Source organism: Nansenia antarctica (genome assembly GCF_963989245.1).
Source record: "Nansenia antarctica genome assembly, chromosome: 16".
In the NCBI taxonomy this organism is placed as follows: Eukaryota; Metazoa; Chordata; class Actinopteri; order Argentiniformes; family Microstomatidae; genus Nansenia; species Nansenia antarctica.
In genome coordinates, this window is record NC_137686.1 from 17,492,163 (window position 1) to 17,506,574 (window position 14,412).

Here is a 14,412-nt window from a genome sequence, read left to right on the forward strand (position 1 = left end):
AAAGGTGATGACGGAGGGCGGACGCAGCAAGGGATTCGGCTTCGTGTGCTTCTCCTCCCCCGAGGACGCCACCAAGGCCGTGACCGTGATGAACGGTCGCATCGTGGCCACCAAGCCCCTGTACGTGGCCCTGGCCCAGGGCAAGGAGGAGCGCCAGGCTCGCGCAACCAACCAGCACGTGCAGAGTACGGCCAGCGGCTGCGCCGTTCCCAACCCAGGCATCAACCCCTACCAGGTTGCTCCCCCACCTGGGTTCTTCATGGCGGCCATTCCACAGGCCCAGAACTGTGCTGCACCGGACTTCACCAACCAGCTGGCTCAGCTGAGACCCACTCATCTCCTAGACACACCTCCTCAGCACTTCCAGAACACGCCCACCAACGCCATGTGTCCGTCGGCTACCAGGCCTAAGACCTTCAACGCTATGAAGGCCACGCCCTCCCTGGTTCCCCCTATGATGACCTCTCAGCGCACGGGTCAGTATATTTAGTGAAGTAATCCTGCCCCAAAGAGCACTATCCAAACATTTGCCATAAATATCCCTTTGATTATGATTATCTTCCCTCTCAGCTACCCAGGCCTTGAGAAAGCACCCTGCCAGTGCAGACGCAGCTACAGCACGGATGCACACTGTGCCCCGTAACAAGTACACAGCTGGTGTACACCTCCTGCAGCACATGGCTCCCCAGCCACAGATCCCCATGCAGCAGCCTGCTATCCATGACCAGGAGCTTCGGACTGACTCCATTTTGGCTGCCGTTCCCCATGAGGACCTGAAGCAAATGATAGGCGAGTCTATTTGTTTGTTTCAATGAATCCCCCATTAGGTTAGTATAATTACTGTTACTGATATGTATTCTCCCCCTCCCTCCAGGTGAGCGTTTCTCATCTATCCACAGCATGCACCCCATCGCTCCCAAGGTCACTGGCATGCTGCTGGAGATGGACAACTCTGACCTGCTCCGCATGCTGGAGTCTCCACAGTTCCTGCGCTCCAAGGTGGACGAAGCGGTCGCTGCGCTGGAGGCCCACTCATTCATTCATTCATGGAAGACCATTCATTCATTCACTGGGCTGAGGAGGCTGTACAGAAATCTGGCCACGTCCCAGTTTGAGTTTCAAGCGGCTAACGCGTAAAAAAGGAGACGCGGACTTTGAAACCTACTTCACCGATTACTATGCAAAACGAATAAATGACTTCATCACAAAATGAAATCGATTGACTCAGCTATGTCTAAAAAAAGGGTAAGCTGTACCTCGATGATGAATGTAAAAGCACTGGTTGGACCAGGCTACACGTGAACGCGCAAAACGGAGATTAGGGGTGAAAACGGAGCCAGAGCATACCTGTCAACATTGGGATTTGAAAATAAGGGATATTTCCCAGAAAATAAGGGATATCCCCCGCACGCCCCCGGGCCGTCCCCCCCCACCCCACCCCACCGTCCACAAACCATACCCCTTACATTTAGACAAGGGTACACAGAGTCAATCCTAACATCACCACTAGACCCCTTACATTTAGACAAGGGTACACAGAGTCAATCCTAACATCACCACTAGACAACCATAGGATACCTCGATGGAGCATGCTGGTCACTTGTGGGGGAAACATGCACTGATCAATGGGCGAACCACTGCCACGTGACCTATTTTGATCTACAAGGCTTCTCACTCCCTCTCTCTTATTCATACAATACGATATTACAATATATATTTTGCAATATTGGTTTTAACATTATGTTATTATTATTATTTTTTTGTGCTTTGCATTCATAACATTATATGTACAATTGTGATTAAAATGCAAGGTAGGAAACTATCAATTAAAATGTGGGTATGAACGACTGTCTCTTTTTGTATGTGTTTCTTTTTGTATGTGTGTCAACACATTTTTCGACCTTATCTGGACGTGTAGAGCACATAATATAATGTGCAACAATACTATGTGCAATATGACAACCCTTGTGTACATAAGGTTCAGATATAGGAAATGTTAGGATATTTATAGCATAGCATAGAGTACAGCACAGTGTTTTATTGTAGTATAGTAGTATAGTATAGTAGATGGTGTACATAGCCTTTATTTATGTAAACCAGCTCTTTTCCCTTTTTTATTTTACCCTTGGCCCTCTTGTTTTTAGTCTTTTTCCAAGCACCAGGGGAGCCCCCCCTACTAAATTTCGTTGTATGGTACCTGTACTGTATTAATGACAATAAAGACCATTCATTCATTCATAACAGTAATAGTAGGCCGGAAAATATACTTTTCTTAGGAACATTACGGTAGTAATGGCGCGGTTACGTCTCGATTTCCATTTGTCCGTGGTCACGACATCACGACTCCATAACACTGTGGACTAGAGGAGGTAGCTGAAAGAGCAGTCTCCAAGCAACAGAGAACGCACGTTTGGACAGGTTGATTCAACGTAAGTAACGGTGCAGGAGTATTCATGACGTGTGCAGAGAGGTATTCAGAAATTGAAGTTGAAATACAGTTTTGTATTGTTTTCGTGACGTTTTATGGTGTGAAATACGAGACCTGGTGCTTTCATAGTTACGCAGTTATCTATTTGCACTTTGCTCTAGATTTTTACTCGAAGCAACACTCCTCCTAAACCATATCCCATTGTTGTGTCTCTTTCTCTCACTATAATAAATATTAAACAAATGATCATCTGACCCATTGGACTAACCCTAACCCTAGGTATAATTACTACACTATTGCGAATGTTACCAAATCATTGCGTTGTAACTACATAAAGCAGCCTTGTCAATGAGTGGCGCTAGACCCTCATCTTCTTGAAGAGCACTCAATAATTTCTGTTGCAAATTATTTGCATTAATGTCTAGTAGCCTAATAGTAATTGTAACGTTTTTCATACATTGATCTTGACTGCAAATTCTATAATACGAATTAAATCAATATAAAAATAGACAGTTTTGTGCATTATTGAGAGAGGGTGGTGCTCTCTGCGGGTAGTCAACAACATGAACGTTTCTCTCCCTCTCTCTCCCAACAGGAGATGGCGCTCTCAGGGTGGGTGTGTGTGGTAACAGGGGCCTCCCGGGGCATTGGCAGGGGCATCGCCCTGCAACTGTCAGAGGCAGGAGCCACTGTCTACATCACTGGGCGTCAGGAGAGGACTCTAAAGGAGACTGCAGCACAGGTGTGCACAATCACTGCACATAGACAACTACATAGTTCAGAGTAAAGTTGAACTAAGATTCCTGGGATAACTGGAAGGATTAGGGTTACATATTGTCTTTAAAGTATGCTCACTTGGGGTATAAGCCCAATTTATACTTCTGCGTAAAATCTAAGGCGTAGCCTACGCCGTAGGTTGTATGGTACCTGTACTATATCAATGACAATAAAGACCATTCATTCATTCATTCATTCATTCAAAAATGTAACTACGCGGCAGTACCTACGCAGACCGTAAGCACTGTGATTGAGAGGACCACTATTTTTGATTGGTGAATGGTACAGAACGACTACAGTAGCCGAAAACCTTTCTTTCTCCATTCTCGATGACAGGTAAAAGAGAGGGGTGGAAACTGTGTGCCAGTTATCTGTGACTCTTCAAAGGAGGAAGATATCAAAGAACTTTTTGATCAAATCCAACGCGAGCAGAATGGCAGACTGGATATCCTTGTGAACAATGCGTATGCTGGTGTACAGGTCAGTGGCATCGCTGCCTGGTAAACAGGACTTATGCGTTATTACATTAATGGTATCAATATGGATTAGTACATCCACAAAGTGGCAGCTTTGCCAGAGGCTGTAAAAACTATAACTGACTATTTTGTATATACATTTTGTTACTGTTCGCCACAATTTCATATGGTTTCTCAGTCATTATTATTTAAACTGTATCATATGACTCAGATAATTAAACAATGTTTTGTAATTTCAGGCTATTTTTGAAAATATGGGAAAGAAGTTCTGGGAAACAGACCCATCTATTTGGGATACCATAAACAACACTGGCCTGAGGTACTGAGTCATCTTCCTGCTCTGCTCTGCACCATTCTAACAACCCAGTTTCTGGGTCCTGATCAGTGTTGCCACAGTTACTTTGAAAAAGTATTCTGATTACTGATTACTGATTACTCCTTTAAAAAGTATTCTAGTTACTTTACTGATTACTTGATTTTAAAAGTAACTAAGTTAGATTACTAGTTACTTTTTTAGTTACTATTGGCAGCTGCCTAGGCACCCGACCCCCCCCCCCCCGCAACATAAAAATGAAAACTGGTTTTGCCAAAACTCACTTTATTTTAACAGTAACTTAAATTACATAATTAAACTTTAAACAATAACTTAAAACAACAAAATAAAGAGTCTTTATTTGCCTCACCCAACATAAATACTTGTTTTTAAACAATAAAATAAATATAATCTTTATTTAACACAGTAACTAGCAAGGAGTGGTTTCACAAAACCTAAAACCTACCCTGACCATTCAGATATGATCCTAATATAATCCTAATCCTAAACTGGGTGAGTCTGAGTTTATCAATGAAGAGTGAACTCAGCTGTCAAGACTGGAAGGAGGCCATGAACACGCTATGGAGGCCATGAACACGCTATGGAGGCCATGAACACGCTATGGAGGCCATGAACACGCTATGGAGGCCATGAACACGCTATGGAGGCCATGAACACGCTATGGAGGCCATGAACACACTATGAGTGAAACAGTGGAAAGGGGCGAGTAAACCAGTGGTTGTATCTCATTAACAGAAGCTTCTCAAACCTCTTGTCAGAAAGTCTGTTCCTTCTAGGCGTGAGCACCAAACCTCCCAGACTAAAGAGCCGCTCTACAGGAGCGCTAGATGGGGTTGGAGTGTTATACTTCAAGAAAATGTTCTTAATGTTTGGATACTGATTCAGAATCTGAAGCTCATGCCCTGACCTCAAGTAGTCCATGACTTCCTTTTCTGCCGAGTAGGTCTCCTCTGGCTCCGCCTCAAAAGCAAAAAAGTCCATCTCGCCTTGGTTGGCAGTCGTGGTGGGTACACTGGCAGGGCTCTGTGCTGCAGGAGCAGTTTTGCGACATTCTGCTGTGAGAAGCTCCTTTACTTGCTCCCTCCTACCTTCATCTCTCAGCCATCGGAGTTTGAATTTTGGACAACTAGCAGCTGCGAGAAGGGCATCTTTGTTGTCCAGCACACTGGCAAAACGAGTCTGGATAGCCTGAAAGATATAATTTGATATGTTTATTATTATCTAGTTGTAGCCTATAAGGTCTATTATTTATACCTTTATTTACTAATTATGTATGCAATTAGTTTGTGCAACTGACAACCTACATACTGCAGTATGGTGTGACTCTGCTCCATGTTCATGAATAGTGCAATGAAAATGTATTTATTTATCTTTAAGATGGAACAACATAGCATACCTGCACTATGGCATCTGGAAGGCCTGCAGTCATCTTGGATAGGGTGTCTTTCACAGCAAGGGTCTTCTGCATCAGGACTTCAAGTGTGGGCAGTAAAGTCCCATACGGACAGTCACCTTGTAGGATATCCAGTGCTATAGTTAGAGGCTTCATGACGGTACAGTACTCATGCAGGTACTGGTACTCCTGGTCTTTGAAGCACTTCACTCCCAGCTTGTTGCACAGAGTAGTCAGCTCATTCATGGGGATTTCTGCGATTCTCTTTATGGCTTCGTAAAAGGAATTCCACCTTGTGGATGTCGGTACCAGGAGCTTTCTTTTGTTAACCTCCTCCACCGTTTCTGACGCAACGGTAGATCGGCTTGCTTTCGTCCAGAGAGCTGTGCATTTTGCTGTGCTGCTCCTATACACAGCCTTGCTCTCTGGTTTGGAAGTGATGTACTTCTCCACATCACTTGTAGAAATAAGGTTGAGGGTATGTGAAGCACACCTTTGGTGCGGGGGAAGAATCAGCTGGCCATCACTATCATCCTCAGCTGATAGGATTTCTGACACATCTAAAAAAGTGACATCATCCGTGGCCTCCTCCACCGTCTCATCATCGGACTCTGTGACAGCAGGCTGATAGACTTGAAATGCCTTGACAAAGTTAGATCCATTATCTGTCACTGTTGCTACTACTTTGTTGATTAGTCCATATGAAGAGTGAATGTTTTCGATTTCTGCACCAATAACATCATACGTGTGTCTACCGCGGATTCTCCTACACGCCAATGCAGCCTTGTTGCGGTCTAATGTGGATCTACTAATCCAGTGGAGCGTTACTCCCATATAGCTCCTATTGTTAGCTGTCCAAATGTCCGCTGTAGTTGACACATAGTCGACCTCGTTCAGCGCAGCCTTCAGATGTTTTTCCATCTCTGCATACTCCTTCTCCAAGTACGAAGAAAAAGATGTTCTGTGAGGTAGCTCGGCATTGGTAGTAGTGGGGATCTTGTTAATGATGGCACGGAAAGAGGGCGAGTCAACTGTGTTTATGGGCAGCATTTCCTCTACAACATACCGCCCGACCAATTTATTCAACTCTCCCACACTTACAGGTTGTGATTTTGTAGGCCTACTGAAGTCCAGCTTTTGTTGCTTGAGCGGTGTGGGACCTCCCGCAGAAGTCGAGGCCGCGGTCTCTGGGACTTTCTCTGCGAGCTTGACTGTGCTGTGCTGAGATTCCAAATGTTTCTTTAAATTTGATGTTGTGGTTTTACCACAGGACAATATTTTCTTTCCAGCACAGAGTGTACAACGAACATTTATGTTCTTGTCATCCTTTGCTGACACAAACTCAAAATAATCCCTATATTTCCAGCTATTTAACGCATATCTCTGTTCTCGCTCCATTGTGTAGTAGGCTATACGCTTCTGTTTACACTGTGCAATCAGCGTGGTGATACACGTGAGCGATTCTGCTGCACCTCGTGTTGAAAACGTGATCACTGACGTCACTCCCCAAGACGCAGAAAAGCAATAAATGTTTGTTTACTATCGAACATTACAAAGAAATACTGCATTTAGCCTAAGTTATGAGGTAGTAACGCAATAGTAACGCACAGTCACTTGAATAAGTAACTTTAATCCGATTACTGATTTGGAAATAGTATCGCGATAGAATACTCGTTACTGGGAAAAGTAATCAGATTAGAGTAACACGTTACTTAGTATCGCGTTACCGGCATCACTGGTCCTGATTGGCTGACCTTCCTTCCACTCAATGTTAGATTACCTATATGGATGTAAAGGATACAATTACTCAATAATAATAGTAAATTCCACCTGATACTCACTGCGTTGACTAATACAGTATGTGTTGACAAATTATTATATTTCCTGCAGGGGGCACTATTTCTGCTCTGTGTATGCTTCACGGATGATGGTGGCACAGGGCCGGGGATTGATAGTGGTTATATCCTCTATGGGAGGGTTGAGGTATCTCTTCAATGTGTCGTATGGTGTTGGTAAGGCTGCGGTGAGTCCCTCTGCCTTTAGGATCCCTAGTTGTGTGATATTGTACATCTATCTACTCAGTTTAAGTGAATTTCATTTCAGTGCCTATTTTAGTGTGACCAGAAGAACGAATACTACATGCTGTATCACTCCCTCCGTCCTATCTTCTCATCCCCCTGCTACTCTTCCTTTTGTCTTGGTTCACACTCCCTCTGTCCCTATCCTATAGTGTGACAGGCTGGCTGCAGACACAGCAGTTGAGCTGAGAAGCAGAGGAGTGGCCTCGGTCAGTCTGTGGCCAGGAGCAGTTCAGACAGAGCTGGTGTCTCAGCTGATCCTTGAGAAAGATGCCCCACCAGGTGTTGACCCTAAGGTAGTTGGATGAAGTGCTATTGCTATGTCTGTGTCGGTCACATGTTAGAGAGAGTGGTGCAAAGTTTTGACCATACTTATGTACCACCTTATGTAAACCAGCTCCTTTCCCTTCTTTTTTTTCCTTTTTTTTTTTTCTTTCCTAGCACCAGGGGAGCCCCCCCTCCCAAATGTCGTTGTTTGGTACCTGTACTATATCAATGACAATAAAGACCATTCATACAGAAGCTCAGGCTGCGCCCATTTGGCTGATTCTAAACTATATATTGTTTCATAAATTATACTTAAAAGAAACTATTAGGGCGCCTGGGTGGCGTAGCTCACTAAGGTGCATGCCATGTAATCACAGGATCTCTGGTTTGATTCCGGCCTTCGAGCCTGCATGTCATCCCCTCTCTCTCTCATCCATCCTTCCTGTCAGTCTCTACTGTCTCTAATCCAATAAAGCAAAAATGCCCTAAAATGGTTTTTTTCTTTAAAGATACAATTAGACTACTTTTCTTTTCAATATAATGTGTTTGTTGTAACGAGACTCTTTTTCTCTCAGTTCAGAGAAGTATTTGCCAATGGAGAAACAACAGAGTTGAGTGGGAAGTGCATTGTTGAGCTGGCAAAAGGTATGAAAGCCCAACTGTGTTTAAAGTTACACAGGTTGTATATATAATTTTCTTGCCCTTTTCAAGATGTTGTGTTATGTCTTGGCTATCACACTAACTTTTCCGTTTTAAATGTGGTTGTTCCAATGTTGAATGTTTGTGTGGTTTCTGTTTCTGATTTAAAGATAAGAATCTGATGTCACTGTCAGGAAAAGTGTTGATGACCTGCGACCTGGCTAGGCGCTACACGCTCAAAGATGTTGACGGTAAATCAAGATCCAGACATCACTAATTTTAAGGCAAAGCTGACTGCGCAAAAGTGCTATAAACAGTATAGTAATCATTTATTAGCAATATAATCTGTTATAAGTTCCCCTCATAAACAGATATTTGTCTCTCCAAACAAAGTCACAGCACTCTCCATGTACTGCTCTTCATACCCACATAACAAATGTCTCTCCTTCTCACACGTTCCTTTCAGGCCGCAGTGTGACGGACTACACCTCCATCAAGTTCCTCCTGACCCAGGTCCCCTATGTTTCCTGGCTCTCCTCGATCGTGCCCTCATTCTTGAGGGTTCCCCGGTTTGTTCTTACCCTCGCTAATGGCCGTTTCTGATCAATTCCCATATACGGCTGCAGTTGTAGCAATGTATTGTAATCTTATTCATAGAAATACAGTTCATCTTGATTATGTCTGCACTGTATAAGACCATGATTATAGGCTTTTTTTGTCCTATGTAATGCTATTGTAGGTGGATGAAATGAAGGATTCTTTTTTTTAAAGCATTGTTTGAACATTGAGTGACATAATGCCAGCTGAGACATTCAGCTGGGTAAAAAAACACTAATTCCTACCTATATGCTGCTCACTTTTGTGGGAAATATGCACTGGTGAACCACTGTCATGTGGCTTTTATTTTCAAAACAAACATTGGCAGATTATTTTAACTAGCACAGCACCACCAAGTGTAAATATTTTGACCTACAGGCTTTTCAATCCCTTTCTTATTCATACAAAACAATATTACAATCGGTAGTTGCTACATTGGTAATATTATGTGAATCTTTACAGTGCTTTTGCATTCATAACATAATGTGTACAAAAAGTGATCAAAATGCAAGGTGGAAAACTTTCAAATAAAATGTGATTCTAATAAACAGCTGGGTCTTGATTATTTTGACATAACGTGAGCTTAGAATGATAAGGTTCTATCTCCGTTTAGGGTAGTTCAGAGATATTGAGCGTCAAAGTTTTTACATTCCATTATTGTTTGTGAGATGGAACCTTTGTATTTTATGAATTACTAACTTTAAAATGTCAACATTTTTAAAAATAACACCACACAGGCATTAATAAACACCTAATGGATCAGATTATGTCAAAAACTCAATTTTGACAAAAATGGAGATAGAACCTTATAATTCTAGTCACGATAATGTGTCAACTGCAAAAGAGTTTTCTTACATATATGTTTTTTTACCTTATCTGTATCTGTAACTGTACCAGTACAGGCGTGACATAACAGCAATAGTTTAATTATTCGAAAAATTCTGCTCTTGGGAATATTTACGGTAGTTAAGGTGCGGTTAGTGCTCGATGCACAGTCCATACCGTAAGCATAATTCGACTAGAGGAGGGAGCTGAAAGGGCAGCCTCCAAGCAACACAGAACTCCAAGACAAGTTTTGACAGGCTGATTCAACAACGTAAGTAACGGTACCGGATTATTTATGACATGTTAAAAAATAAAGAGATATGAGTTCTTTAGGAGTTGAAATACAGACAACTGTATTCTTTTCGTGATGTTATTGATCTGAAATATGGGACTTTCTGCTTTCACGGTGATTCAGTCATCTATTTGCACTTTGCTCTAGACTAGAAGTCTGATACTGATATTATTTTCCGTGTTTGTGTTCGTCTCTTTTCTCTCAATACTTACTGAACAAGTGGTCGGACCCATAAGGCTATGTATAGATATTAAAATATTGTGTATGGAATGTTACCAAATCAATGCGTTATATAACTACATGATACAATGGTTATCAGGCAACGATTAGTTTCGTCGTCACACACGCACGCAACTGTGTTAAAGGGTGACGTTATCTCAAACTCTTCAAGATAACTCAAGAATGTGTGTTGCAACTTGTTTGCATAAAGGCGTTTTTCATACATCGATTCTGACTGCAATTTCAAATAGCCTACTATGAATTAAAGGCATGCGGCAAAATGTTCCCAATTGAAAACAATTGTTTTATGCTTTATTGGGGGAGGGTCTCTCTCTGCAGGTAGTCAATATGGTAGCAATATGACAACCCTCGGGTACATAAGGTTCAGAGAATAGGAAATGTTAGAATAGGTATAGCATAACATAGAGTACAGCACAGTGTTTTATTTGTATAGTATAGTATATAGTGGATAGTGTACATTATCTATGTAAACCAGCTCCTTTCCCTTCTTGTTTTTTAGTTTTGTTTTTTCCTAGCACCAGGGGAGCCCCCCCTCCCAAATGTCGTTGTTTGGTACCTGTACTATATCAATGACAATAAAGACCATTCATTCATTCATTCATTCAACAACATTAACGTTTCTCTCCCTCCCTCTCTCTCCCAACAGGAGATGGCGCTCTCAGGGTGGGTGTGTGTGGTCACAGGGGCCTCCCGGGGCATTGGCAGGGGCATCGCCCTGCAACTGTCAGAGGCAGGAGCCACTGTCTACATCACTGGGCGTCAGGAGAGGACTCTGAAGGAGACTGCAGCACAGGTGTCTGAATCAGAATTATCTTTATTGCCACGTATATTCGCACATACAGGAAATTGACTTGGTGTGGTTGGTCTATAGGACATATACAAACAACAATATAATTTTAAAAAACAATGTAATGAACAACAATATACAGTATAAGCAACAATTGTTTAAAAAGACAATGACAGAAAGGGGCAGTAGAACAATAATTATGTAGGCTGTAAATTAGAGTATGTACGGTAACTAATATAGATTACATTGTCAGTTGTATGAGTGTGTGTGTGTGTGTGTGTGTGTGTGTGTGTGTGTGTGTGTGTGTGTGTGTGTGTGTGTGTGTGTGTGTGTGCGTGCGTGCGTGCGTGCGTGCGTGCGTGCGTGCGTGTGTGTGTGTGCGCGCGTGACACATGGGGGTAGGGGGTGGAGTGGAGGTCCAATGAGAGACAGGGGGCTTGTTTGTGAGGTCCACTGCCATGGGGAAGAAACTGTTCAGGTGGTGTGAGGTTTTGGTCTTGATAGACCAGAACCTTTTTCCAGATGAGTAAAGTTGAACTAAGGTTCCTGGGCAAACATTACACCTGGGATAACATTTGAGGTTAAGACTATGCAGACCACCACTGGTGAATGGTAGGGAAGAGCCACCTACATCCTTTTCTTTCTCCATTCTCGATGACAGGTAAAAGAAAGGGGTGGAAACTGTGTGCCAGTTATCTGTGACTCTTCAAAGGAGGAAGATATCAAAGAACTTTTTGATCAAATCCAACGCGAGCAGAATGGCAGACTGGATATCCTTGTGAACAATGCGTATGCTGGTGTACAGGTCAGTGGCATCGCTGCCTGGTAAACAGGACTTATGCGTTATTACATTAGCTTAATCTGTAAAGACATGTTATCACTATGGATTAGTACATCCACTAAGTGGCAGCTTTGCCAGAGGCTGTAAAAACTATAGCGGACTATTTTTGGTATAGAGTGTCCATGTAAAATTGCGTACTGTTGTAACATTTGCCACAATTTAATGTGGTTTCTCAGTCATTATTATTTAAACTGTATTATATGACTCTGATATTAATTAATTATATTTAGTTATTGAATTAAAAAACTTTTGTAATTTCAGGCCATTTTTGAAAATATGGGAAAGAAGTTCTGGGAAACAGACCCATCTATTTGGGATACCATAAACAACACTGGCCTGAGGTACTGAGTCATCTTCCTTAGTCACGCCCTGCTCTGCTCTGCACCATTCTAACAACCCAGTTTCTGGGTCCTGATTGGCTGACCTTCCTTCCACTGAATACCTATATGGACTTAATACAATTACTTAATAATAATCGTCAATTCAACCTGCTACTGATGCTTTGACTAATAGACAGTATGTGTTCACAAATTATATTTCCTGCAGGGGGCACTATTTCTGCTCTGTGTATGCTTCACGGATGATGGTGGCACAGGGCCGGGGATTGATAGTGGTTATATCCTCTATGGGAGGGTTGAGGTATCTCTTCAATGTGCCGTATGGTGTTGGTAAGGCTGCGGTGAGTCCCTCTGCATTTAGGATCCATAGTTGTGTGATATTGTACATCTATCTGCTCAGTTTAAGTGAATTTCATTTCAGTTCCTATTTTGTGTGATCAGAAAAACGAATACATTCTTTATCACTCCTTCCATCCTATCTTCTCATCCCCCTGCTACTCTTCCTTTTGACTTGGCTCACACTCCCTCTTTCCCTATTCTCTCCAGTGCGACAGGCTGGCTGCAGACACAGCAGTTGAGCTGAGAAGGAAAGGAGTGGCCTCGGTCAGCCTATGGCCAGGAGCGGTTCAAACAGAACTGGTGTCTCAGCTAGCCAATGACAAAGATGCCCCACCAGGCAGTAAGGCTAAGGTAGATGGATGAACTATTGCCAATATCTGTATCCGTTGCATGTTAAGAGAGAGCGATGCAAGGTTTTCACCTTACAGCAGCTTTAAACTAAGGCTGTGCTAATTTGTCTGATTATATACAGTGTATTGTTTCATACATTACACTTAAAAAAACTACTTGATTACTTGTTTTCTTGTTCAGTAATGTGTGTGTTTTTATTCATTCATTTTTTTCTCTCAGTTCACAGGAATATTTGCCAATGGAGAAACGACAGAGTTGAGTGGGAAGTGCATTGTTGAACTGGCAAAAGGTATGACACCACAGTCCATTCAAAATCTGTACTGGTGGCCTGTGATGGTCCAGTGGTCTAGCACCATGGCCTGTAGCACATACATTACATAGGACCATGTCGGCATGGGTGCGAATCTGGCCCTGGTGACATACCCTCTCCTCCTTACTTTCCTGTCGTTCTCCACTATCTCTATCCGCAAAAAATGAAAATAGTGAGTGGGGGGGGAAAAACCTGTAACAGTGTTGAATGTTTATGTGGTTTCTGTTTCTGATTTAAAGATAAGAATCTGATGTCACTGTCGGGAAAAGTGTTGATGACCTGCGACCTGGCTAGGCGCTACACGCTCAAAGATGTTGACGGTAAATCAAGATCCAGACAATCACACATTTTAAGGCAAAGCCGACTCTCAAGTCACAGCACTCTCCATGTGCTGCTCTTCATACCCACATAACAAATGTCTCTCCTTCTCACACGTTTCTTTCAGGCCGCAGTGTGACGGACTACACCTCCATTAAGTACCTCCTGACCCAGGTCCCCTATGTTTCCTGGCTCTCCTCGATCGTGCCCTCATTCTTGAGGGTTCCCCGGTTTGTTCTTAACCTCGCCAGTGGCCGCTTCTGATCAATTCCCATTAGCAATGGATTGTAATCATTGCAGCAATGGATTGTAATCATTCTGACAGAAGTACAGTTCTAATTCTATGTTCATGCGAAGCTTTTTTCTATGTAATTCTATTCCAGGTGTATGGAGTGGTTTTTCTAAGCAAAGCATTTTTTTTTTTTTACATAATGCCAGATGATATATTCATCTGTGTAAAAAACACTAATCAAAACCAAATGACTCAATGAACATATTTGTAATACTGATATTATTCAAATAAATATTTCTACAGCATCAATTTGTGTCCAGAAGGGTTTTGTTTCTTTCAAGGATGAATTTGCTTTAAAAAAAGCTGACTGTGTACCATATGAACGCTGACTGTAGACCCATGACTGACACCTCCTCCTGTTGAAGATTAACATTTAAATGACACTGGGTTTTAAAAGATGTTCTGAAGTACATAATGTGCAAACTAGTAGACGGGTCTTTGCTACATACTTATAGTAGGAAGGGTCTCATGGACCATGATGGGGATAGGT

The 14,412-nt window shown here is 42.4% G+C and overlaps 2 protein-coding genes across 3 annotated transcripts; both read left to right on the plus strand.

Annotated features, from left to right (window-relative positions):
• Positions 1–2,355: 2,355 nt before the first annotated feature.
• Positions 2,356–9,500, plus strand: LOC308171517 (dehydrogenase/reductase SDR family member 1-like). The gene is made up of 9 exons (XM_080546388.1): positions 2,356–2,429; positions 3,024–3,170; positions 3,542–3,685; positions 3,921–4,000; positions 7,299–7,431; positions 7,639–7,782; positions 8,329–8,398; positions 8,563–8,643; positions 8,859–9,500. Exons 2-9 carry the CDS (start codon positions 3,027–3,029, stop codon positions 8,993–8,995), a joined length of 933 nt encoding a protein of 310 aa, XP_080402514.1. The 5' UTR covers positions 2,356–2,429; positions 3,024–3,026; the 3' UTR covers positions 8,996–9,500.
• A 507-nt stretch (positions 9,501–10,007) lies between these two features.
• Positions 10,008–14,155, plus strand: LOC308171770 (dehydrogenase/reductase SDR family member 1-like). Of its 2 annotated transcripts, none has more exons than XM_080546648.1 (9): positions 10,008–10,085; positions 10,993–11,139; positions 11,795–11,938; positions 12,236–12,315; positions 12,521–12,653; positions 12,859–13,002; positions 13,222–13,291; positions 13,552–13,632; positions 13,758–14,155. In XM_080546648.1, exons 2-9 carry the CDS (start codon positions 10,996–10,998, stop codon positions 13,892–13,894), a joined length of 933 nt encoding a protein of 310 aa, XP_080402774.1. In that variant the 5' UTR covers positions 10,008–10,085; positions 10,993–10,995; the 3' UTR covers positions 13,895–14,155. The 2 variants fall into 2 exon arrangements, with proteins under 2 accessions (XP_080402774.1, XP_080402775.1); XM_080546649.1 differs by having other exon boundaries at positions 10,010–10,085; positions 10,996–11,139.
• The last annotated feature ends 257 nt before the right edge of the window (positions 14,156–14,412 follow it).